The 27,704-nt window shown below is 43.4% G+C and overlaps 1 protein-coding gene across 3 annotated transcripts in view; it reads right to left on the bottom strand.

The window, feature by feature from the left end:
- Positions 1-3,068: 3,068 nt before the first annotated feature.
- C5H1orf21 (chromosome 5 C1orf21 homolog) overlaps positions 3,069-27,704 on the bottom strand; it is a 210,244-nt gene continuing 185,608 nt past the window's right edge. For all 3 annotated transcript variants that reach the window (XM_070267862.1, XM_001490773.6, XM_070267861.1), the window contains exons 5-6: positions 24,535-24,595; positions 3,069-3,857 (exon numbers count right to left, since the gene is read on the bottom strand). In XM_070267862.1, coding sequence (XP_070123963.1) covers positions 3,819-3,857; positions 24,535-24,595 — 100 coding nt within the window. In that variant the 3' untranslated portion in view covers positions 3,069-3,818. The remainder of the gene's footprint in view (positions 3,858-24,534; positions 24,596-27,704) is intronic.

Below are 27,704 nucleotides of genomic sequence, written 5' to 3'. Positions count from 1 at the left end.
TAAAATTATAGAATGCAACCTAATGCCTTTTTTTTTTTTTAATAAGGGAGTTGGGAGGAGGAAGGAGAAAACCTTAGATGCCATTGTTTTGCCTTTCATAAGGAACATATCAGAATCCCAGAGTCTAAGATTCAGAGTCAGTATTTTCCTGGATTAAGAATTTGATAATTTTCTTTCCTATGAAACCAACATAATTAACTGAGTCTCTTTTCTAAGACCAACAAAGATGGAATGCTCTTTAAAATTCTTGCCAAATGTCTAAGCAGGACTTATAATCAATAAGCCAGTCCTCAGGCTGCCTCGCAGAGGACTGAGGTAAAATTCATAAGAGGCATAATCTCTGTTTTTAGCAGGCTTATGGAGAGTCAGGCCCTAAGAGAAAAAAAGTAGCAATGAGGTTGAGAAGAGGACAAAGTTATGACTCCAAGAGGGATGGCATCGGATGGGATGAAAACGTGGGTGCTGTCATCCCTGGGCCTGCTCCTGGGGGCTGTCAGGTTGCAGGCATGGCCACGTCTGACCCTGGGTGAGCCCCTGACACAGAGGTGCTCCCTTCTAATGTGGAGGAGGCTGGCACCAGTGTAGGGGACGGAAGACCCGAGGTTACTCCTCAGTCAGGTCAGCTCTTATTTGAATCATCAAAGCCCAGTCCCAGACCACGGGCACTGTAGACGGGGAGAGACCAGTCTCCTAGCAGCCGGTGGGTGGCCCCTGCCGTTTCGGAGGGCTGACCTAGTTTTCTGGTCTCCAGACTTTGTACTCTCTTTGTTCCTAAATAGACCATAATACCACTCTATGCTCCAGCCTGGGGCTAGGAGCCATCGCTGAGGTAAAAGCCTCTTTTAAGGTTCTCTGCCAGTGACAAACACGTATTCAATTATGACAGCAGTACTGCCCCAGCCTGAATCTCCGCCAACCAAAAGAAAGTCGCACATCAACTGCTGAACTTTTACAACCCTACAACTCAGAGCACATAAGGCGTGTGTAATCCAGCTGTAAATCTTGTTGACAGTCAGCCCCACCCAATGGCCGCTAGGCAGCTGGATTTTGAGCTGCACCCAGCACACAGCCATTCTATCAACTCTCTCTGCTAAATGCTTCTCAGTCCCTTTCTCATCCTTTTCCTCCCTCCATCCACCAGGCCATTTCCCTCCCCTCCTCCTTCCATCTCCCTGAGTCCTCAGAGATAACAGCCAACAGAAGCACTAGCTTCTGGATTATTCTTTTCATAGTATCTGACACAATCCGCTTAATGTTCAGATACATGGGGGAAAAAAAGGCAAAATATGTTTGCATTAGACCCTTTCAGAAGGCTTAAAAATCGTACAAACACAAATCACTTGACAATTTTATGATTAAAACCAACAAATGGGAAACAGACAGTTTTGAGTGTTGCTAACATAATCAAGCATTCCATGCCAACCCGCTCAACCACCCCATTTCTCAGATCTATTTCTAGATGTACCAAATGTGTCTGCAGATGAAGTATGTTTGCACATCAAAGAGGTATCCAGTGTTAAACCTGGGAGACAGAACTCTGGGCGAAAGGCCACTGATCCACGGGCACGACACTTCTGGTTTTATGAAACACTCAAAAGTCAGGTTCCCAAGAAACACTTGGTTCTGCATACATGTGTATCATGTCAAAATGCTAAACATGACCGTAAGAAAAATGACACGAGCACATTTCATCTTCGGGCGGAAGGTGGAAGGGAAGACACTATCTGAGACACCAAGACGAGGAGTCAAATGGAAGACGTTTAGTGTTTGCTTCATTCTTGCTTGATCAGAACAAGAAATCCAGGGAAAAGGTCATCCACATAACAGTGAACAAAGTCTGGAGGGGCCGAGTTTGAGGTGGGGCTTAGCAGTTCGTTTACAGTTGAGGAAAACTATTTTAGTCACTTGGCCAAAAACCATACAAAGGGAGGGAACTTAAAACCTTAGGCGACTTGACTCTCCTTGCATTTTTCTGCTTGAAGCAGGATAAAAAGCCTTACATTTGGGCTGTGTCTCTATTTATGTAACAACCACAGCTGCTCCCCAGAATAGCTGCTGTTGGCTGAAAGAATTAAGGGCTTTTGTTGCTAACATTTGAGTCCATTTTCAATAGCTCTGGACTGAGTTTCCTTCCTCTCACTTTTGTGCCCGGGGTCTAAAAGGAGATAAGGAATCTCACCATTAGCACATCAATGGTGCCATCAATTGTGTGGATGGATTTTAAAGTCCAGGCTCATCTCAGCAAGAACAAATAGAGCTTCTTCTATTCTGTGGCAGGTGACCTCTCTGACTACCCAGAACATAGTAACTAACCCATCTTCGGAGGTTGGCAGTGTGGCCCGATATGGAGGCCCTTTGTATTCACAACCCCAAAGAGAGAAACCTCCGGTGCTCCTTCTGTGTTTTTGTGGGACAAACCCAAACCTGGACCGCTGGCATAGCATTTAATAGGGCGCCCTCCCCTGAAAGTAACAAAGAGAACCCTCGGCAAAGCTATCAAATGCGTTAAAAAAATACAAAAGTTATTTTCTCCTTTTGATTGCTATTTACTTGTGACAACATTTGTTAAAAATATTACTTCTGTCTTTCAGAAGAGATCATTCTCTTCATAGAATATGGAAAAATAAACTCTACCAAACCCACAGTTAACATTCCCACTTCTGCCCTGGGGCTTTGGCCTGTGCATCTCCAAAGATCATCACCAGTGTAAAGGTACCATGTTTTCCAGAAGGCAAACAATTCTCACTCACTATCCAGTGCTGCGAGCGAGCAGACAAGGAAGAGGCAAGGCTCACGTGACATTTCGAAGGGAGAGAATGAGGCAGTAGGATGGTTTATTTGCTAACGAAATGAAAGGTAACGGGGTGGTTTCAGGGCTCCTGAAAAGTCCTGAGAGCTCCCCTCATCTCTTCTGACCACTCACAGCCCTGCCGAGGCTTGGTGGATTACTAATGGGAGGGTAGGGAGCCACGAAGATCAATTCTTGGTGTCACTGCAAAGGAGGGCTCAACTTCCACACCCAGGATCATCACAAAACACTGAACTGGATGAATGGGAGAAGACAAGGATACATAAAAACAGTAAAATGTTTATTTTCTTAGAAAAAAAAGTGGGGAAGAGGGATTCGAAATGATTGTGATCACACTTCCGTCTGCGTCTGAGCAAAGCCAATGTTGCAAGCTTAATCCTTGATTAAGATACCTAGTAAATGAAAGAACCCGCTGCTCGCTCCTATGTCACTTCCAGGAGTCATGTCACAACATGCTTTTAACCTATAATAGCTTCTCTGCTGCTTCTTAGCAGAGAAACAAAGCTTGCCATAGCAACCATCCCATCTCTAAAGCGCAACATTGCCAGTGAGAAGCAAGGCTCTGGACCTCTCGGGAGAGACAGCAAGGGAGGGGGGAAGGAGATGCTTGTCTTAGAAGCGGAACCGTCTAGAATAAAGTCTGATATCTGAGTTCACCACTACCTCATCTTATAGAAAATAGGTCGGAGAGCATCTGTAAAACCAACAGGATCTTTAAGGTGAAATTGCAGAATTTTGCTGCATACCTGGACACGAGAAGTGAAAAGTTGCAACAAGTTTTAACTAGCAGCAACAAAGAAAGTTCAATAACAGTTTTTTGTTTGATTTTAGCAATATTCCTTTGCAAGTTCTTTAAGAAACACTGTAATTTAATGGGGCATACGATATGGAACGATCTTCTTTTGCTATAGTGCTGTTCATTGAAGAGAACCGACCTTTGCAAAGATTTCAACTGGGGTGTAACCTATTTACACAGTAGTAGCTCCGGGTTTGAGTGGGAGAATTGGTGCTATGTGATATCCTCTTCTTCCGAACAGTAATCTCGACCCTTGAGGGGAAAAGAAAAGAGTAACACGTGAATGAGAAATTCAAAGCAGAGCCTGAGACAGTTACTTGCAATCAATTTTCTCTCCGCATACGTCTCCTTGTAACAGAACCCAGGCTTTATCAGTGACTACTGAGCACAAGGTAGATACGTCACAAATACGTGCTGGCTGATTTATTAACTGTATATACCTCAAGGCATGGAAGTTTTACCAAGCCCCAAATAAGCCCTTATTTTATATTGGTAAGAACTTGTATTATATTAGGTATGTACAAGACTCAGCCTTTCACCAAGAAATTGCCAAACGGACGATCCATTCAGGACACCAATATCTTATGAAGAGGAGAAACTGAAAGGAACAATGAACAAGTCACTTTCAGCTGGGGCCCGGGCTGCTCACATTCCACAGCTACCTCTCCATGTCCGGAACTCACAACTTTACAGAGGGGGATGGTGCAATCCAGGGATGTCTTAGTTTTAATCCACACTAAATTAAAATGGATGAAAAACAAACAAACAAGGATTCACTGGATATGTATCGCATATTTAGGGACTATGCTTGGTATGTGTGGGAGGCACAAGAAAGGCAAAAATGCTTTTGATTCATTTGCTAACAAAACAGGTTACTTGAAAGCTGAAAGACTATACATGACTGTTCCTTTGAACATTTTTCATCCTCTCTCCAGTAGGTTATATATCCTGTGAAGGCACGTTTAGGACTGGGGTTTAAATTCCACATCTGACCTAGCCGGCCGGGGTGTCTTGGTCAAAGCACAGGGCTTCTCGGTCTGTAATCCCTGACAGATAATATGGATCGAAAAGTCCCCGCCCCGTCTGCAAGAAACTGTCACAGATAGGGGCTTTGTAAAGTCACGGCTTAATACTGTTTGCATCCTTCGACCTTTTTCTTTTTTTATATACACACTATGTTTCAATTTTTTGAAGAAATATTCTTTTAAAAACAGAATTTTCTAAACAGCTGGAACTTATTCCTAAAAGTATCTAAAACTTAGGGGCTGGCCCCGTGGCCGAGTGGTTAAGTTTGCGTGCTCCACTGCAGGCAGCCCAGTGTTTCGTTGGTTCGAATCCTGGGCGCGGACATGGCACTGCTCATCAAACCATGCTGAGGCAGCGTCCCATATGCCACAACTAGAAGGACCCACAACGAAGAATACACAACTATGTACTGGGGGGCTTTGGGGAGAAAAAGGAAAAAAATAAAATCTTAAAAAAAAAAGTATCTAAAACTTAAAGAAAACAATAATTTCGCATTAAACTATTTCTCAATGTATTACATGTTTCTTTGTCACAATAGGTATATATTAGAAATATTTCATATTCTCCTAATATTTAAGTGTCATCATAATGAATTATTATTGTACATCTGGCTGGGTGGTAATCCTGCCTCTGTGACTTAATAGGTCTGGGATCTTGATCAAGTTACCTCTCTGTGTCTCAGTTTCCTCATCTATAAAATGAAGACAGCACAGTACCTACTTCCCACGGTTGCTTAAGGTTAAACGAGTTAATAGTAATAAAGTGATTAAATAGTGCCCAGGACATAATTTCATACATGTTTGTATGTGTGTGTGCGCACGTGTGTGCATGTATATTTGATAAATAAAATCATGCAGCCACACGATGAAGTCTTCAGGGCCTGTGGACGCATGAGTGGTTGCATGTTCCCACGCTACATGGCCCCAGATTGCGTGTTCTCTTTGAACGTGATTCACTAATTAGCCTGTTTTGGTTTCCTCCACCATCAGATTGCCAATTCTCGCTCCTGCTACTTACAGGGTGTCTGAGCCCAGTCTCATCTCCAGGTTTGTTGTACTTGTTGCATAAAACATCTTGTGGGCAGAGAAACTGGGTGACCAATCTTCCTGAGAAGAGACGCGTGCACTCAGTAGTCAATGCCCCACTGAGAGCCCCCTGGGGACACTGCCCAAGCAGACGCCATCCCCAGCCTTGGCCCAGACCTCTTAGGAGACACTCTCTGAGCCACATGTCAGAGAGCTAGAAAGGAGAAGCTCATGGACCCTGACTGTTGGAGTTTATTCTCCAACATGGAAATAAGACACATGCAAACATATCAACACAATGCTAGGAACGTATCAGTCAATGCTCTCCATATCTCCTCAACTCTTGAGGCCCAGCGAGTGGACTTGCAAATGGATGCTGAGTCTTTAGGTGGAGGGGAAAGGCAGGGCTCACGGAGGTTTTATTAGGGATGGAAAGAGGACATTCTCAGTGTATATATGGATGTACATACTGTTGTGTGACATTGGGAAAATTACTGGGCTTTGGTTTCCTGGGGATAATCATGGTCTATCTCATAGGGTTCTGACCAGGATGAAATGGGAAAAATATAGTGTCTGGCAGGTAATCAATAAATATTAGCTCCCGCTATGACTACTATGACTACTATTACTACTATTAAACCCTGTGTTTGTTCAGTCCCCTGGCCGGGGAACAGAGACCTCCTTCCCTGTGGCTGTGAGGACTGTGGTCAGAAGCTGTGATGTGACAGGTGTCAGGGAGCCCTTCCTCCCACCCCAGCCTTGCATCCCAAACAGGCCAGAACCCCATGGACTGGAATAAAGCATCTGTGGCAGCCACCTAAGTCCCCTGCCTTCTTATATCTAAAGGAGGCCTCAAATCAAAGGCCCAGCTGGCCAAAGTGGGGTTCAGAGGGTCCCTCATCCACAAGGAAGCACTTGGACGCAATGACAGACAGACAGACAGACACAGACACAGACACACGAACTGGTGTACTCATTAACAAAGCTGTGTTTCCAACTCTGTAGATGACTTACAGGGTCATGCGGCAGAAAGAGCATTTCCAGACCTTGGAAGTTCACCGTCACCCTAAGAAAGCACCCCTTTTTGAGGGACACATCTATATAATCTATATAAATGCATATAAATCTACAAATCTGTATAAATCTATATAACTCTGTGTAGACCCAAGACTACAACTTTCATTTCCCAAGCATTTGCTCCTCTGAAATTATTATGATTACTATGAGAAGGAGAAGAAAAACTGCATTAGTTGCTTTGCAGACACTGTTTCTTTGGCTCTTCACACCAGCCCCGCAAGGTAGGAGTGGGGCCTGTTCCTCGTGGGGAAACCTCAGAGAAGCCCAAGACCACAGGCCCATTCCTTGCCCTTTTCATTCTGACAGTAGCGAGTTGATAACCAAAGTCAAATTCAAATCAGTTTCATTTTTGTTATTATCACCTGTCAGCAGCTCTGAGAACCAAATATTTTATGAACAGAAGAGCTGGAAATCAAAAACATCGAGACTAAGAGCTCCCTCATGGCCAGTGTTGTCTTAAGAAAGGGTAACCTGAGCGAATTGTTATTGGCGTGGCCCCGTCTCAGCACTACAAGGGGCCCCACCTGCATGTGGCCCTACCAGGTTGGACAGGCAGCTTGCTTCTATAATATGATTTCACATCTCATTTAAACTTTTTTTTTCGTTTTTTGAGGAAGATTAGCCCTGAGCTAACATCTGCTTCCAGTCCTCCTCTTTTTGCTGAGGAAGATTGGCCCTGAGCTAACATCCGTGCCCATCTTCCTCTACTTTCTATGTGGGACGCTTACCACAGCATGGCTTGCCAAGCGGTGCCATATCTGCACCTGGGATCCAAACCAGCAAACCCCGGGCCCTGAAGTGGAATGTGCGCACTTAACTGCTGCGCCACAGGGCTGGCCCCTCATTTAAACTTTTAAAGAACTGTGCTAAAAGGAGAACCTTGAAACCTTCAGCTGTCAGAAGGCAGGAAGTGGGAGTGGCCTGGGTTTGGGAGATGCATAGCAATTCTCTTGGCTGAAGCATGCCCTTTCCCCTTAAGGGACTACAGAATGAAGTCTTTGTAAAGACCCTTCACATAGTCAGAATCAGGGACTGTCAGACACAATTCCACCCTTGTGCAAAGGACACACTGAAAGCTACAGAGAGAAAGATTCCTCCGAGGCCCTCGCAAGCTGGACGAACGGAAGCTCCCAATGAGGCTGACAAGGCAGGGCTGTCTGAACCAAAGGGGCATTTTGGTGCAGACTCAAAAAACCTCAAAGAGCTTTTGCCCACCATTTCCCTTGCTATGCCCTACTCTCTAAAGGTTTCCATGTCCTCTTCAGTTGTCTGTATTATTTTCTTGAAAAGTTAAAGAAACGTTAACTCAGAACATACATTTCTAAGGTTCTAGGGTACGATTCTTTGTTTGTTGAAACGTCTAGGCTAAGAATTAGAGATATTAAGGAGGAGAGAAGGAAAGGACATTATCCTAATTTTAAATTCTGCTAGTTCAAAGAGGAAGAGCTCAGGGGCTGGCCCTGTGTCTAGTGGTTGAGTCTGGCGCCCTCTACTTGGGCAGCCCCGGTTTGTGGGTTTGGATCCCAGGCATGGACCTATACCACTCGTCAAGCCATGCTGTGGCCGTGTCCCACATGCAAAGTAGAAAAAGACTGGCACAGACATTAGCTCAGAGCTAATCTTCCTCAAGCAAAGAAAGAGGAAGATTGGCAACAGATGTTAGCTCAGACGAATCTTCCTTAAGAAAAAAAAAGAGGAACAGCTCAAAGGGTGACTTCAAATAAAGACACTGTTCCTCCAAAGTGCCCACAATACTTTTTCTCCTTGAGGTTAGGTAGACAAATAGTCTAGGGCTGGCCCAGCAGTGTCTGATGTGATCTTGTCATAGAAGTCTTTAGTACATTTCTGTAGACCTGTGTGCATTCAGCCCAATTACACACCTCAAGCATATAACATCAGCTGTGAACTGAGTATTTTCCCAAGGGAGTCGAATAAACGAGAAGAAAGTTAGTGAGAGGCAGCACTGAGTCTCAGTTTCCCCATCTGTAAAAGGTGGGTGGTGAGACCTAATTTGCAGAGTTGTTGTAGGAATTAGAAGTAATACAGGTAAGGTGTTTAGCAAGCTTGGCACATGGTGGGTACTTAATAAACTAGAGCTCTTATGATGATACTGAAAACTGAGATCAGTAGACCCAACAGTTATTAAACGGTGTGAGAAAGTGGGCCCACAGCTGGATCAGTCAGTTCTGCTCAGGTCCTCAAACAAGCCGGGCACCGCAGGGCCTGGTTGCTGGTCCTTCCTCCTCCTTCCTGGCTGGCTCCTCCCACCCCCAGGCCTCACTCCATCCATTACTTGTCATTTTCTAGATCTCTGCTCAAATGTCACCTCATTGTCTTCCCTGAACACAGCACAGTAGCACTTCTTACTCTGCTGCATTTTTATTTATATTACTTATCATTACCTGACATTAATATAGTCATTCGTTTCTTTATTGGCTGTCTTCTCCCTTCAACAGAAGCAGCGAGGGGGCAGAAACTGTGTTACGGGGCTGCTGCAGCCCCGGGACTTAGACTAGTGTCGGCAACATGTTAGATGCTCAATAAATATTTGTTGAATAAACAACAGGATGAAAAATATCCAGCGAGTCATGAAATTTTGGACTTGGAAGGGGACCTAGTGGTTTTCCTCTCTGACCTGGCATCTAATGTAGGATGGTCTCCCGTTTGCCACATTCCAGATGGGGAGCCTTCTCTTTCCGGCTAGAACACATCAGATACTTTTCCGAGCTGCCCATGAAACTGCTCAGCAGCTGAGCCCAACCCTGGCTCTCTGGAACTCCCACAGAATGGCTGAGTGTGGGCCTTTGGAACCAGAGGACAGGACTTCCCAGACCGACAGCACCACTCGGTCTGTTACCTGCGAATGACATGGCTTCCATCTGGGTCTCCCTCTCTTGCACGTGTGCCAGTTTTTCTACATTCTTTTAAAAAGGGACCCACCAAAAATTCACCAGCACGGAATAAGATAACCCAGAAACACAGCCTAAGCCATATAAGAATTAAGTATCTGACAAAGGGCATCACCAGAAACAACAGATTCCAAGAGAACTAGTGTGCTAAATCTTAACAATAACACACAGAACATAAAATCGAACTCTTGTCAAAGCTCTGGAGAGAGAGATAACTCTCAGCCTCAAAGGACCAGAGAAAGATCACAAGGAAAAATAAAAAGATGAACACATTTGGTCACATAAAAATGAAGCTTTGTGTGTCAAAAAAATAACAAAACAAGGGCTGGCCCCATGGCCTAGTGGTTGGGTTCAGCATGCTCCGCTTCAGTGGGCCTGGGTTCATGGGTTCACATCTCTGGTGTGGACCTACACCACTTGTCAGCCATGCTGTGGCAGCATCCCACATACAAAACAGAGGAAGAGTGGCATGGATGTTAGCTCAGAGCTAGTCTTCCGCAAGCAAAAAAAAAAAAAAAAAAAAAAGACGAAGATTGGCAGCAGATGTTAGCTCATGGTGAATCTTCCTCAGCAAAAAAATTAAAAAAAAAAATCAAACAAAATAAAAAGGCAAACCTGGTAATGGGAAAAATACCTGCAGGATACAATGTGTAAATGATAAAAGCCATATGAGGACCTCATAGTAATAAAAAATAAACAGTAAGAGGATCTCAACAAGAGGGAAGGGCATGAAATAGAAACTCATTCAGAACAAAATAAAACCAGTACACAAGTAGAAAAACAGTCTGCTTCAGTAATCAAAAAATACAAATTAAAATAATTAGATATGATTTAAAAATAGCGATACTCAATTCTTGTGAGTGTACAACAAGATGTAACTCTCGTATATTGCTGGCAGCTGTGTAAAACGGTGTGGCTGCTTTGAAAAGTAACTTAGTAATATGTATTTAGGAGTCATAAAAATGTTCATACCCTTTATTACAGCAATCATAGAAATGAGGATCAAAGATAAATCCTCAAATATATGTTCTTTAAAAATACAGGCATTGACTCCCTGGGGCTGGAGGTGGGGATGCAGTTTGACTGTAAGCAGGCAGGGAGAGTCTCATCGAGATGATGCAAATGGTCTAAAACTGGAGTGTCGTGATGGTTGCGCAATTTGCTAAATTTACTAAAAATCATGGAATTATACATGTCAAATGAGTAAATTTTACGGTAAGTAAATTATCCCTCCACAAAGTTGTTAAAAGTATATGTACAAATATTTTCATTGCAGCATTTTTATTAGATATAAAAAAACAATCAATCTAATATCCTAAAGGAAAAATGGTTACCAACGTGTGGTCTGTGTACTCACTCTCTGCTATCAAACAGACAAACAACAGGACCAATGACTCAGTATGTTCCAAACAGGCAGGTCCTTCTTGTCACCACTGTACTTTCCCACTTTACTGTTCTCTTCCCTCAGACTCCCTCCCCAGGCCTCTCTATGTGGCTACCTAGTCCTTACGAACTCGTTCCAACATCCTATCTTCATTGAAATCTTTCCCAGTTGCTCTAGGGAGAATTGGTCTCTTGCCCCCGCAGTGGTCCTTCCATCCCACCACCACGTTTTGTAGTAATTTTAGCCAAAATGTTTACCTCCCTTACTCTAGGGGGCTGGACATGTCTCGTATCCATCTTCATCTTTTTGATAGCCAATGGAATCCTTGTGTGGCCCACATCACAGCGGATATGAACACTCAGGTGTTTGGAGGGAGGCAGTGATGGGTGTGTGTGTAGGGACGGAGGCTGTCGAATGACATTATACAGGAAGTGTCCTTGGACTATTTTTTTTTTTTAAAGATCTGCACCTGAGCTAACAACTGTTGCCAATCTTTTTTTTTTTCTGCTTTATCTCCCCAAATCTCCCCAGTATATAGTTGTATATCTTAGTTACAGTTCCTTCTAGTTGTGGCATGTGGGATGCTGCCTCAACGTGGCCTGACGAGCAGTGCCATGTCCGCGCCCAGGATCTGAACCGGCAAAACCCTGGGCCACTGCAGCGGAGCACGCGGACTTAACCGCTCGGCCACGGGGCCTGCCCCTGTCCCAGGACTTTAATAAGTGAAGCAAGCTGACAGCATTTTGTGGATCATGCTGGAAAAAGCAGCCCTCTGTAACAAAACAATTGATAAAGAATAAGTTTTTTCTTTTTCCTTTTTTCCCCCCAAAGTCCCCTGGTACACAATTGTATATTCTTAGTTGTGGGTCCTTCTAGTTGTGGCATATGGGACGCTGCCTCAGCGTGGTTTGATGAGCAGTGCCACGTCCGTGCCCAGGATTCAAACTGACGAAACACTGGGCCGCCTGCAGCGGAGCGCGTGAACTTAACCACTCGGCCAGTGGGCCAGCCCGATAAAGAATAAGTTTTGAGCAAAAGTATCAGCAGAGGCTGGGGCACACCTGGTTACAAGAAGAGCCTGGAACTAGGAGGGAACATCAGAATCCCACTGTCCGTTACTCCTCATTTTTATGTATAGATGTAACACCTATGTAAACCACACATGGAATCATGTCTAGTTCTCTTTCCACAATGTTCCATGAGGCATCTCAAACTCAGTCTTTTGCTGTCGTCACAAAGTTCTGAATTAAAGAATCACACAGGTACTGCCGTGGGGCCAGATAACTAAATAGTCTAGTCAAGATCCTCATGTTCGGAGAAAGCAAACCTGAAGCTTTGTAATGAAGGCTCATTACAGAAGTTTGTATTAATGAGGCTTATTTCTGTCTGGAAGTGTGAGTTGTGGTACTCATCATAAAGCAGACTCTTATTTGTTGACTGACTGATGGACTGACTGAAGAATTCATCCTCCTCTCCTTTACTCTCTGAATGACACCGAGAGCCTCTGTCAGTTTCTGGTCTGTGCATCATTTTGATTCTCCTACCTCTTGTCTGCTTCCTTTACATGAATCATCTTCCTGCTCTTTCTTCCTACCTGTGGGCTCCCTGAGTCTCAGTTTCGTGACTTAGTCATGTCTCCGTGACAGCCTTCTACTCTGCCCTGTGGGCCTGACCGGCTTTCCGGGCACCCAACGGCATCTTGATTAATGAAACACAACTGCTCCAAGGGTTTTGGTGCAGAAATTTAATGGGCCCTCTCCCTCCTTGCCCACCTAATATCTTTTTTCCCAACCTTTCCTTCCATGTATCTCCATCCAGGGGCAACCTCAGATCCAAGTGTCTATGGGAATTGGGACATTTAAACTCTGCCTCTGGATTAGGAATACAAGGGCAGGAGGGCTGCATGCCACTGCTTGAGCATCTGGGAGTGACAAGGTAGAATCCAGAACAAACATGAGGAGGAGATGGGCAAAGGGTGGAAAGGTGGAATGAAGGACCCCCCGGGGGCCGCTAAACAGCCCGGGCTGCAGGGCTGCGAGCGCCAGGGCCGCCTCCATCGGGGAGCGTTGCAGCAGCATTTGCATTTACAGTCCAACAATTCATAACAACAGTTTTGAGGAAATGCCGAAGAAAAGCAAAAGTAATTAGCTGTGCTGCTAAAGTTCCCTCCCCTAGCTGACTTCATTAGAAAAATCAATCGAGGCATTAAGGGCCGTCTCCGTTACTAATGAGCTTTATTCTAATTAGACTCACACATTATTATTTCAGCTGAAAAAGGTCTCGTTGGCAATGAGCAGTGGGAGTGTGACAGCCCTGACTGCTTCTGTGACCATATATAGGAACGATCACGGCGCTAGCAGCAGCAGTGACAACAATCGCAGGAGAGTGGCCTTTTCATTTCCAAGAGAGAATAAGTACAGCTTTAAGCCCCCCACAAAGTATCTGTTATACCCAAATCCTCATTCTCCTGACAAAAAGGCGGATGTTTTAGAAACTTTAAGGCACATATTTCTCAAGCTTTCTCTGATGTTGGCGCTCAGATGACTTCAATGAGCTCGCTCCTTTCCCATGTGGAGATGAGCAGGAGTGAGAATAAAGAAAAGCAGGGATAAAGAACGTGGGACGGCCCTGTCTCTAGGCCATATTGAAGTGGTGTCCTAGAGCAGGAGCTGGCAACTTTCTCTGTGAAGGGCCGAACAGTAAATATTCTAGGCTTTGCCCTCCATATGGTCTCTGCTGCAACTCAACTCTGCCGTCGTAGCCATCAGGGTAGACACAGATAAACGTAAAAGAATGAGCGTGGCTGTGTTCCAACAAATATTGTGGCCACTGAAGTTAGAATTCCACATAATTTTTCACATGTCAGAAAGTATTATTCTGCTTTTTGTTTTGCCGAACCATTTAAACATGTAAAAACCAATCCTCCTAGATTTGGTAGTTTGCCCACCCCTGTTGCAGAATAGAATTGCCATCAGTGGGTTCACAGGCTAACACTGTCAAGGGCTTGGCCCTCTTCCTAAGAGCTCCGACAGTAGAGATGATTTCCATCTTGAAAGGCATTTCTCTCAAGATGGAGCCAGAGTTCTCCTCCAAAATGTCATTTTATAAAATTGTTTTTATTTTACAAACAAGAAAACCATCAACCAAAATCAAAATTAAATTAAAAAAATTTCCTACCACCCCATCTTCCCAAGAAATCAGAGAGTTCAAGTCTCATTTAAATCTCTGTCCATATGTAGGTCATTTATATATAGTTTCAATCTTACAATAGACACAATTTTTTTATTTTGCTTTTTTCACTTTACATTATCTTATAAAAAGTTTCCCTGTTGTAAGTGATTCCTTATAATGATAAATAGATTTACCATAAATTTTTGTGGAATTCTTTGTGGAAGATTTCTAGGCCATTTGACAGACTTAATTCAGAGAGATGTTGTAACTTAGTCTATTCTCAGGTGTAAGAGTTAAGATTTAAATACTACCCCTCACTCCCAAGCCAGGACAACCCACTTGGTAGACTGGAGCCTCAGGGGGCTCCTCCGGGATTCACTTCCTCTAGGAAGTGGAGCCTCACGGGGCTCCTCCGGGATTCACTTCCTCTAGGACATGAAGCCTCACGGGGCTCCTCCAGGACTCACTTCCTCTAGGACGTGAAGCCTCACGGGTCTCCTCTAGGATTCACTTCCTTTAGGGCAATGGATTTAGCAAGTCTGAGATTTCAATCCATATGCCTCTTGACAAAGACGTGCTTTCCAGACAAACTCTCAGAGCTCTTTGTTCTGAACTAATTGTTTTACCCTAGAATTTATCCTGTATGTGGTTGGAGGTTTGGGGAGACGAAGCACACACTTCCATTCCTTATAGTTTTTAACTGAGAACAGTCAGGAGTCAGAGGAGCATCAGCTTTCGTGCTGGACAGGAGACCTCAGAAGGCCTTCCTCATCCCCCCTCTCACCCTGAGGCCCTCTGGAGCATGACCGAGCCCCCCAGTCACAGGCGAAGAGAGGGGAGGATGTCGGGTTTCCCTTCTTACTGCTCCACTAGACCAGAGAGCTGAGAGTGTGAAAAGCTGCCTTTCCCTCCTCCCCACACACAGGAGGGACACTATTTGCTGGATCACAGTGCTCACCTTCCCTTTCCTTTCTCTTTGCTTTCAGAATAGGAAGCACATGCATTTGGCCAGGAGGACAACTGCAGCTGCTGACAGGAGGCCCCTGCCCACAGAAGACAGAGAACAGCGAACTAGCCAGACACGAGGGAGAGAAAGCCCAGGGGGCAGTGAGGAGGAGGTGTCCTGGGCCCAGGGTTCGGGAGAACATGTCTGTTTGACTTCCCTCCTCTTCTAGGACATGGCTAAGGTGGCCAAACAGGACCCTAGAAGAGGAAGAAAAGCAGGGTCCATGGACTTCACTATGGAGCCTGAGGTCTCCACTCGCCCGATGAACCTAACCCTTTACCTGGGAATAAGCACTTTGGGAGGATGCCATCAGAGGGAGGCCCAGAGGACACAGGAGGGGCCGGGGCAAGGAGACCTGACTGGACTTGTGGGGACTCTTTAGCCTACTGGGTTACGAAGCTCTGATTAAATTAAGGGCTGTCACACATTTGGCCAACTGGCCGATAAGAACAGGAATTAGCAGAGGTCATCCCCATCTGTGGCCATGACTCTCAGAGCCCTTGGAAACAGGAGCGATTTCAAATGAAACCAAACATAGGGGCGTTTACAGGTGACTTAGGGCATGGCTCTGTGCCCATATAGCAGTGCTTCCTGAAGCTTTTCTTCCACCAAAATGCACATACTGGGATGCCATGGAAGGTGTGAGCAAGGCCAGGGACCACTGCGTAATGTGCTGTTTTCTACTTGACATTTTGGCATAAACATATTCCTGTTTTTTTCTTTTTGAGGAAGTTTAGCCCTGAGCTAACATCTGCTGCCAATCCTCCTATTTTTGCTGAGGAAGACTGGCCCTGAGCTAACATCCATGCCCAGCTTCCTCTACTTTATATGTGGGATGCCTGCCACAGCGTGGCTTGCCAAGTGGTATACAGGTCCGTACCCAGGATCTGAACTGGTGAACCCCGGGCGACCGAAGCAGAACATGCAAACTTAATTGCTGTGACATCAGGCCGGCCCCAACATATTCCTGTTTTTATAGACTTCTTTTAATTGTGAGAAGTTTAAAAGATAGAGAAAAGTAGAAAGAATGTAAGAAACACTGTATTTCCATCACTCAGATATGAGAACTAGTATTAATATTTTGTAACATTTGCTTCTAGCCACCACCCTTCTCTCTAAGAAATGAAACTACCATCCCAGCGCCATCCTCCTTCCCCCAGCCCTGGCACAACAACGGTCATGGGTTTGGTATGTGTCCTTCCAGCTCATTTTTGACACTTTAATATTCATATCATATTTGTATTATATCAAACTATACTTTATGTATATGCATATTTAAATATATAACAGATATACATACATGCCCTTTATAAATATATCATGTAAAAACACACCATACTAATGTGTGCATGCACACATGTGTTTGTGTGTGTGTCGTGTCAGTACATCATTGCCTGGCATATAGCTGGTGATTAATGAATATCTGTTGAATGTCCATCTAGAAACAACGTACGGTATTTGTGTATTTTTTAATTTGTATGGTACTATACAATTTTTATTATTCTGCATATTCCTCTATTTAATTAATAATATGATTTAAGATCTATAATTGTGGCTATATATATGCTTGGTTCATTTCCTTTAACCGCTGCATAATGTTGTACTGTAGGAATACAGAGGATTGTATTTATTCATTCCTCTAGTGGCAGACACTTACATTGCTTCCAGTTCTCGACCCAGAAGTTTAATTGATGGTTTTTACTTGTTCGTATTAACAGCACTTGTTTATATATCCTGGCCCCAGATCGTTTTGATGTTTTAAGTGTTACAAATATATTCCAAACCCGTTCACTAGGAGCTCTGCATTTGGGAACTGCTAGGCTCGTTAGGGAGGTGGATACCAACCGAGGGTACTCACCTGGCTCCTAGTGTCTATTTTCAATTTGTTAAGAACCGTGAGGGAGGCAGGGTGTGAATAAACATCTCCAAACCTCCAACAGCCCATTTTGAGAATATGAGTTTAGTCTTTGGATTCTCCTCTCTTGAATCTATTTAGAAAAACGGGATTAAAATGAGGGCAGTCGAGAAGTGTCTGCTCTAAGAATGCTTTCTCTAGGAATGGGGCAGAATAGGGCTCCATTCATCAGAATTTCAGAGAGGAATAAGTATCCTACAAATACCAAGACGTCTCGAGTAAACGTTTCAAGAAACGCACAGAACATAATATGATTCATAATTCCTTCCCAACTGGTATAAAGGGCCTGTCGGATGCTTTGCTACAGAGGGTTTTGGTTAGCAGGAGTTTAAAAAGTCGGGGGTAAATTGGATAAGATATTCTCTAACATTCTTCCCAACTCAAAATTTTATACTTCTACATTAAAAGCTCCCCAGGCAAGGGCCCAATTTCCTAATTCCTCACTATTTACCTCCTATGGTCCCTGGCTCACTCCTGGGCCCAGAGAACACATTCCAGTTAAGCTTGTTAAAGGAATCAGATATTACTCTTACCGTTTTAACAATTTTGTTGGGGATCCCCTTTTATGACTTCTGTTGTTGTATTTACAAAAGCAGGTTTAAAAAAAAAATCCACAAGAATTAAAAAAGAATGAAACCTCCAAACAAGAAAAATATAGACAGGGATTCAGCTGTCGCTGGGTCACTGGCTCACTGACTCATTCTGTAATCACAGCTCAGAGGAGCACTGGTTATTTAATGGCTCTGTACCTGCTCACTAGTCTCCAAGTCCTGCACATGATTCTACCACCTAGGAGGGCGGCGGGTCATTACAGTGGAGAGTATCCTAACGCTCTATCTACAGGGAGACATCTGCTCACAGGAGGGCTCTTGATCAAGCAAGATTCAAGCTGATAAATTCTGCATTTTCAGTTTTAGTCTTAGCGCCCCCAACCCCCCAAATCCTTCCTCTACAAATGGCCTTTTTGATATGGATACAGGCACAAAATAAAAGCTACCAATTACAGAGCATGTACAATACATCTAATACTCTGCTAGAGACTCTGCAGTGAATTTTCTTTAATTTCCCAGACATGTTAGTACTATTATCCAAATTTGTTTTGGTGAGTAAAACAAAGACCAGAAAGGTTAAACAATTAGCCTGGAGTCACACAGCTCTACTGCTGGAGCTGGTCCCGGGATCTGCCCTAGATTTGAGGCATAGGCTCTTTCTCTTCCTCTGTGTGTCTCTCTCCCGGACCTCTTTCAGTCCAGTTTCTTGGCACTGTACCTGCTATCCACCTGCTATGTTGCCCCACGTTATTAAGAGCATGTCCTACCACGCTGAGCCCGCTGGACCACATGGCCTTCCTTTGTATACTTTTGCTTCTGCTAAGCCCAGTGGCCTTATCTGCACCATTCACTCATTCAACAGGTTTATTAAGCATCCATTCTGTTCCAGGCCCTGTGCTGGTTCTGGGGAAATAAAGACAAATGAGATCCAATTCTTATCCTTAGGGAATGGCCTGTGTAATGCTTCGAGTCCTTTTAGAGATTCTTAAAGAACAACGCAGCAGCTACAGAGATTGATACCCTCTCTATCCCCGAGTGCTCTCTGCAGGGCTAAAACGATGCCCATGGCTGCCAGATGCAAGAGTGGAAAGGCTGTGAGAGGAAAGGAAACAGCTCAGGAAGAGGACAGGAAGGAGAAGCTGAATGGGAACAAGGTAAGGGAATGACACCTGCCAACATCACTGCCTCTCTGCTCTGCATAGTACCCTGGGTGGCCGTCCCATGATCAAGCACTGCACCCATGGCAGAATGCCACCACTCGCTGATTGTGCCCCATTCTGCTGTGGAGTTCAGAGCACTGTCAGCCACACTTCATTCACAAAAAACGGCATGGTTCTTATTTGCATTCGTGTACTACATTGTTCTGGAACCTGAACTCTTCTCCTCTCTTGCTCCCTAAAGAGCCAGGCTGATAGAACCTCGAGAATTCTCTGAAAATCAAGCCCTCCAGAAAAAAGAAAGTGAGCAGAGACTGAGTGTTTTGCATTTCTTTTCGGCTTCTTGCCTGCTTTATTTTCCTTAGCTATATCCCCTTCTACTATTAGCTACATGGGAACGCTAGGCTTCTTAAAGCCCAGAGTGTGTGCACACTTGGCCAGTGGTTCCTACACCACTGTTACCATCGTGACTATTAAGAAGACATTGCATAAAGCTATGCAGCAGGGAGAAAAGCAGAACAGGACCGAGTCACATCCTTACCCCTGTAATTACAGCTTTAATTTGGCTGATGAATGAGGCAAGGTACATGCAGGAAAGAGAGAAGGCAAGGCAGAGGGATGAAGTGAAAGGAGACACAAGGAAGGCTTTGGTTATTAGCAAAAGCAAGGCCATACTATGTTTACCGTGGAGCAAGAAACTCTTTAATGCAATGAGATGGGCAGCCCAGCCCACTTCCAAAATCCTCAGTCAGCAAGAGCATCTCTCCGCCAGTGTTGAGTGACTTGGTAGTTACTGAGTGACAACCTGCTGGGTGGGAGCGACAAGCTATGACTTCCTCTGCATCCACGGGGCAGGCAGTCTAACATTCTTTAGGATTTGATACAGCAGTCCCAGGTTTTCTCATCAGTAGCAGGCACTGAGGAGGCCTTTAAACACACCATCAGAAAGTAAAACCCATCATCAGTTGCGTCTGCCAAGTATTTCACTTGGTTCCACGGCAGCTCTGAGGTTAAAGAGTCTCCTACAGGAAGAGTTTAGAGAGGGAACCAAACATCACAGTTCACAATTACCCGCGTCACTTTCTTCACCAGATGAAGAGCAAACACTTTCTGGTTTCTGACACACTGATTCATAATGTGAGTCAGACCAATCAGACGTGACATTAAGAGGAGGAGCCCTCGAAAATAAATGTATAAATGTAGATTTTCCATGATCTTCCTCACCAACTAGATTAGCACCCAAACATTTTCTAAGTGTAAATAAGTTTTCAATAGATGCAGAGGTCTACAGATAAACAAATAATCTTTTAAAATCAGCTGATTTTAAATCCACATACTGCTCTTTCTCAGACATTTTCTCAAAAATTTCACACTGAATAATTCCAGTCAACAGAGGCAGAGTCTCAAAACCATATAGGAACATGTGAGCTACAGTAGGCACGCTGATGACACACCCTCAGGGGGTGAAGTACTACGAGCTATTTTTAAGAAGTAGGAAGGAAAGGAGGATGGTTTTGGATGGGGTCATGGGCACTGTTTCCTAACCCTCTTTAAAGTCAGAGATATACATGGATGAGGGTGCTGGTGAGACTCAAGGGTGCTCACGGGTGCAGTTGGGCCCCGGATCCCAGGGAAGCACATCAATGAAATGCATCATAACAAAATCTACAGGTTCTCTGCCTGGGGCCCAAGGACAGGCTCTAGTGAATTATAAAACCCTGAAATTTTACTTAAGAATTTTATGTATATGATATCATATGCATTTTTTATAGGGACAATCTTTATAACTTTTATATGATTCCAAAAGGATGCCCATGACCCAACAAAGCTTAAGAGGTCTTGCATGAGAAAAACTAACCAGATGCAAATAGCACAGAATTGAGACTTTTTTATTTAAAATTTAGCGTTGTCTTTCAGAAGGCAGAAGACTTCTCGGCCGTCAGCTGTTCTTACGTCCTCATAAAATATAAATTCCTGTTTTTGCCTGGAGAAGACAGTGTTATTGCAGATACTTAAAAATATGTATTTACTATTTCTGCTTCTTACAAGCAAACTCAAATGTACAGTAGAAAGCATGTCTTAAAATCTTACGTGATCTGTATTTGGCACTATATACAGAAACTCCTCCTCAAGGCCAAGTTTTAATAATCTAAATACAATGAAAGACTAGAGTTGAAAATCACTATCTTGCTCTGCAGTAAACTGTCATTTTCTTTAAGCTGCCAAATTAGGCAAATGTCACCATTCCCATAAGGTTTAGGAGAGTGTGAATTGTTGGACACAGCGACAACTACAGATTCCAGTGGAATAATGGTAAAATATCAGAGTAAAAATTAATGAGGTAGAAATCAATGAGGCACTCCCACAGGATTTTTACTCTCCAAAAGGAAAAGCAAAAGTAAATACAGCAGAGGTGATAAAGCTTTGAACTTCCATTGCTCTCCTGACAAAATCTCTACCTTGGTCATCTTGGGATCCAGCTCAGCGTCCTGGCCTTCTGCACACCAGCACAGCGAAATGGTATGCCCTGTCCACAGAGCTGTCCCAACTGCCTGGTTAACAGACCTCAAGTTTCAACGCCTGACCCAACAAACACTCGTGGTCAATACAGGGGGACCTACTCACAGTGACAACAGGGGGCAGGGGGTGATGGAGGAAGGACTCCTCAATAAGTAAAACAATTACATTTTTAGAGAAATTCACTTTTAAAATTGAGCTCCTCAAGGCAAGAGACTGTCTCCTATTTATTTTGTGTCCCATACTTCCCATCTATTTTTGTATCCTGAGTAACTGGCATGATGTCTGGTACTCAATAAGTGCGAAATAAATTTTTTTAATGCACTTTTACTATTTGCTTTTCTTTGTCACCATCAATTTCTTAGAAAACCACTTGTCCGGCTGTGGTACAAAGGGACACTGCAGCTCAGCACCAGGACAATCTCTGAATGAGAGTAGTCCGAATTAAGCTTCCCTACAAGTATTAAACTACCCTGATAGCCCTAGTTTCTTTATCCTAATGGTGCCTTTACATCTGTCTTGAGAGAGACACAGCAGAGATTTCTTTGGCATCAAGAGGGGAGTTCAAAAGTAAACTCAAGCCATGAAATGTAGATATTCAATAAATCACAAAGGATGAATCAAGGAAGGGCAGGCTTAAATCTCCACAAGTTGGGTCAGTTTTGCTTCTTATCAATTTAAGGAAGAAACAAAGAATTCGTAGAGATTTCTGAGAGAGAATAAACCTCAAAACTCAAGGCTTCTCAGAATGACTTCAATTTTCAGCATGAAGCTCTGAGTTCAAATTTATTTTTGAAATGAACCCTATAAAAACCTAAAGAATAGGGCTGGCCCCGTGGCTGAGTGGTTAAGTTCGAGCGCTCTGCTTCGGTGGCCCAGGGTTTTGCTGGTTCATATCCTGGGCGCGGACATGGCACCACTCATCAGGCCATGTTGGGGCGGCATCCCACATGCCACAACTAGAAGGACCCACAACTAAAAATACACAACTATGTACCATGGGGAATTTGGGGAGAAAAAGCAAAAATAAAATCTTAAAAAAAAAAGAAAAAAACCTAAAGAATAGATCTGAGTTGCATGTATGGTTGTCCTCATGCTAGCCTCGACCAAAGAAATCTTCTGCAATGGTAAAAAGTCAGGAAAATAATTTGTAAGAATTCAACTTTCAACGGTGAAGATTAGGTTAAGCCAAACACATATATTAGGAAAACATTTTAATTTTTGGAGGGTTAATGGTTAAACGATGCATGGGATAGCATATTCACAATATTCAGAAGGATGAACTTTAGATGAGAGAGGAGAAACAGGAAAGCTTGATTCAGAGAGGATAGAAAACTCCCTAGAAATCTGTAACTGGGTGCATGTCACAAACGATGTAACAGCTCTTCTTTGATATAAATGTATTCAAAAGTGGGAACAGTTTATGCTGAGTGTGCAAATGTGCCTTTGTCCAGGGAAGGTTCCATTCAATAAATGACCAAGTTATAAACAGCTTTTGTTGTGTAAACACATCACAGGCTACAATGGGGATGCAAAAGGGAAAAGGGAAATCGGGTTTCAGATGGGAACAATGAATTTCAGTTTTGAGTAAAAAGAGAGAGCATTTCAATCATAGAAACACACTGGAAAGGGACTGGATTATCTTAAATGCCTTGTCAGAGTTTGTAGATGTTTAAAAAGATAACTCAGAATTCAGATTTCAATTTTTAGACTACCTCTAACTACTTAAGCAGATCTTTTTATTGCCAAAAGGCTAGCGGAGGAAAAAAAACGTGAACAAACTGAGAAAGAAAAGATCTTCACCATTATAGTGGGAACAAAATATTGCTTTTTACGCTTCTCTTTACTAAAACAAAATGTTATCAGCAAGTTAAACAGCTTTTAAACCAACATGTGAAACTTGGTAATTATTCCTACATGAAGTTTTCAATCTAAAAAGTCATGCAAAAGCCAAAATTTCACTAAAAAAAAATTACACTCAAATGAGTATTTATGCACAGCCAAGAACACTACAGATTAAACCACCATTTTACTTCCTTACCCATCTCTATTTTTCACATTAGTACACATGCTGGTCTCTTAATTGTGCATTAGAAGATTATACAATTATTCTCTTGGGGGGGTCCACCTCAGATTGGGGTCTGTTGCTGAAATACTGATGAATTTAAGACCTGCTTCATTATCTTCCACTGAGTGATACATATCATAACGTAGGAATTCACAAAGAAATGCTCAGATAAAAGGTTCACAAAAAGCACAAAAGAAATACAAATTTAAATGGAAAAAATGTCAAAGGTAAACTTGGCCCATGATGCCTTAACTCTAGTTGTGGCATGTTCTGAATTTAGGATTTTACTCTTCTTCAAGAAAAAGGTTTTCAAATTATAATACTCAGATTTATAACTTCAGTATTTAAAATTCACCCCTCTGCAGTGATGAGCAAGCCTTTAATTATTACCATATTCCATACTTCATTCAGTTGATTAGCATATGGCACTCTGAGATCAGAAGTATGAGCTCAGTTTCCACATGGACCAACTTTGCATCTTTCTGTCAATGTAAATCCACACGGCCCTAGAGAAGCAAGTTGGAGACTGTGTGTTGCAGTCAGACATGGGCCAGAATTCCAAATTGTCCACTACTAGCCTTGCAAACCTGGGTAAGTTACTCAAGCATTCTGAGCCTCAGTTTCCCTGTCTGTGAAACGCAGACAACACCTGTCTCACGGTCACTTCCCAAGGAAGGTACTGATTGCAACATGCATGCGATGTTTGTAAAGAACTCAGAGCAGCGTTGGGCAGGTAGTTGGCACAGGTAGTTGCTAAGCTTGGGCAGGTACTAAGGGCCTTCTTGCCGGCAGTCTGCGGTCGGAGCAGGGCATCAGTGCAGACAACATGCAGCGATAGCTCAACGCTCTGTCTCTAGGCAAAGGCTCTTCTCAGTCTCTATCTGGCTTTACACACCTTAATTAATGATCGACAGCAGCCCAGGATTCTGGGAAGCTCTATTATACATTAAACATTCTCATGGCCACATTTTTTTTTGGGGGGGTTGTGCATTTTTGTTTTAACTCTCTCCCCATCCCCTTACAAGAATAGCTTTGTAAAGACAGAAACCAGAATACTGTTACCTCAACTCAGGATACAATTCGCTTTTTTCCCTTGAAACATGTAATTTATTTTACTTCTTACCTTTTCAATTTTTTCATCCAGCATTCTGAAGAATTCTTGTTGGCTTTCAGAGATGTGCATGCTGAAAAACAAAGAGTAGTTAAGCGCATATTTCAAGGTTTTCTTAAACCTAGCTCCCTCCAAAGAAAAATGCTGAGTTCCTAAACTTTGGGGCAGACATTATTTATTACAGCCTTTTCCACTGAAGCACTCTGAAGTCATATTAAGGATAAATGTCATTACAGTAATCCTGCAAGTGTGTTTCATAATAGTCTATCAGTTTCTATGATTTAAAGAATATAATTTCCTTTCAATGTGCACCTTATTTATAGTGCTGTGACTGTGAAGTGTGTGCCAAATTCTTTCTTCAGACAAACATTTGTGATTTAAAAAAAAAAACATAGGCAAGCAGCACATGGCATATTTCAACCCTGTGAGTAACCGTAAAAAGAAAATATATCCCAGTTATTATACTGAAATGTGTATTTTACAAAGGTTGTCAGCATCAGCATGATGTTCAGCTGCCCGTGTAGGTGTGGGCTGGCAGCAAAGGAGCTGAGAACGTGACCTCGCCCCTGAACACCTTCTGCACTGGCGACAGCAAATGCACCTCTTTGGAACTGAAATTCCACTGCGTGTGGGAGCAGTTCAGGAGGCAGGTCTGCAAACACTTGCCCTGTGTGTTTGCTTGTCCTACGCTATTTAACAGATGGACATGATTGGTGAGGGCAAAACACAAGGTAAGGAGAGCAGAAAGGAATCAAAGATGGGAAGGGCGTGGGAAGGAAAGGGCCTTCGTGGCAACACGATCTTAATGACAATGGTTTCTACGAGCAAATAGTTGTGGGTGTTCCAAGGAAGTTAAAGATGCCAGAGTGAGAGTCACAGTGCACAGCGTTTCTTACAGTTACTGTTAGTGTCTGTTGGTTGTGGAGGCCGGGAGTAGGGGTGGAGTGTGCTGGGGGCTCTGGAATAGCTCCTTCCCTTCCAGGCTAGGTGTGGTGAGCAACTATCTGACATACTCCTTAGCATTATGCCTCATCATTTAGGGGCCACAGAGAGTGAGCCAAGTGACCCCAAACCCTTCAGTCTTCCCATGACAGATAATGGGGTTCAAAGGAGGTTTTCTCTTGTGTGTAAAACCAAGATATAAAATCTGGGGGCACAGTGATAACAGCTCAGATATAAAAGGAAAACAATGAAAACATCTGATCCCAGTGATCAACTTTCATGGTGGTAAGGCACTTTCACGTCTAACAGGTAATTTTTGCCGTCCTTTGTATGATCATTGAAATAAGGTAACTGTCCTGTTACGCAGGTTAGAAAGGCAGGGCAGAATCTGGGAGGATGAGAATACCTTAAACAGTCTCTTCTTTTTCTCTGGCTGGACAGAAAAGCCTTTTGCATAGCTGAGTTTTCCCAGGTTCTTCACGGTTTTACTTCTTTAAGTGACAACATTTTTTATTTGAGCCACTTTGGATGCAAACCTTTCAAAACTGTATGCTCTTTAATAGAGGATCACAAACATCACTCAACTTTGTCATAATGACTAGATGGGTAGAGGTGGCTCTCCTTAATCAAAATGGCCTTACACTCTAAGCTTTTGTCTTCTGCCTGCTCTTGAGCTTTTTCTCTCATCTCTTCTTGTCAGCGAAGGCATTAGTCCCTTTTCAGTTTTCTTCCCAGCTGCTGCTTCTACTCCAGGCTTGGGAACAGCACTGCCAAGTTTCTTAGGGTTGTGTCTAAAGCCAGTGTAAACGGGCTCCCAGGGAGAGCCTGGGGGACTTCCTGTGAGTGGGGATCAGGAATATTCTGGCACCCACTGTGGTTGCTCAGACATATTTTGGGCGTCCTTCCTGTTCTTGGCCAAGCTCTCAGCAGCGGAGGTTGCTGGACAGCTCTGGGTCCCAGAAAGGAAAGGCATGAAGATATATCTATCTATCTATCTATAGATAGATAGATATATCTATATCTATGTATATATATGTAGTTTCTCTAGGAAATGGCGTTTTTAGGATCTCATGTTCATTGTGGAATCCTTTGGGTTAGCATTTTTAGCCTACATTGCCTTGCATATATCAGGAGGGCAATACATATTTAATTAATTGACCAAGTGCTCTCTATTTAAATTTATGTGATTCATGACCCCTGACAGAGGTGGCACAGTTTGTTAGCATGGGTGAGGTGCAGGCCTCAGATTCCTCATCTATAAAACCAGTGGGCTGGTCATTGAGGTCCCTCCCAGTGCTAACATTTCTGTGAGTGTTACTAACTTCCATTACTCCTTTATTGAAATACTACAACATGAAAACAGGGCTTTTGGTTAGTATTCACACACGTGCACGTGAGATGGACAGGAGGGGAAGTCTTAATTAAAAGAGACTCTGCAAAAGTGTCTTGTCATCCCTGTGACCAAGAAGGCACAGGCTCAGGGGTCCACATGAGGACCCCGAGACCAAAGGTGATGATGAGGACCTCCGGATGCATATACAGTAAAGCAAGCACAGAAACCTCAGTGGGGTCAGTTTTGTGTAGTTTAACTACATACTTTCTAACCATTTTTAAAAAAGGTATTCCTTAATTAAAGCAAACTGAACAAAAGCCACTCAATCCAGAAATAATTAGACAAGACAGTGTATTTTCAACCCCATCTGAATCTTGAACTAAACATTTACCTTACTCCGGGAGAGAGGGTACAATGGTCAGGAAGTGAATTACCATCTTCATTTTCATATGTGCCCTTTGAAAAACAAATCTAACCAATGTAGGCAACTAGCTTTCTTTCAATCCAGCGCATCTCTACCATCACACCACACTGATACAGAAATGCTGTCTGCTTTTTCTTCGTCTAAGAGTGTTAGAACATCATTCAAAATCTACCGAGAAGAGTCACCCAGCAGATAATTCACTATCCTGCCATCCTGAAATACAGTATGTGGACTGTGTTAAACAAAAAAGACTGAATGGAGGAGTGTCTTATTTATTATCAAATCCTGATGCACTAAATGAGCTCTTTCAGGTAAACTCCGCTGTCCCTGGAGTGTGGCCGACACTGCCAGATGGAGCAAACGCCCACACAAGGTCCTTGGTACCTGTGCGTCATCTTAGGTATAGTGTAACCCCAATGCATGAGGCTCACTCTGCCACCCTCCATGGGTTGGTTTCAGGGAGACATCTGTTCCTGAAATCTC

This window comes from Equus caballus, chromosome 5 (assembly GCF_041296265.1).
Source record: "Equus caballus isolate H_3958 breed thoroughbred chromosome 5, TB-T2T, whole genome shotgun sequence".
NCBI classification, from domain to species: domain Eukaryota; kingdom Metazoa; phylum Chordata; class Mammalia; order Perissodactyla; family Equidae; genus Equus; species Equus caballus.
Note: the sequence above shows the minus strand (reverse complement) of the source record. Positions and strands in the feature narration are given on the sequence as shown.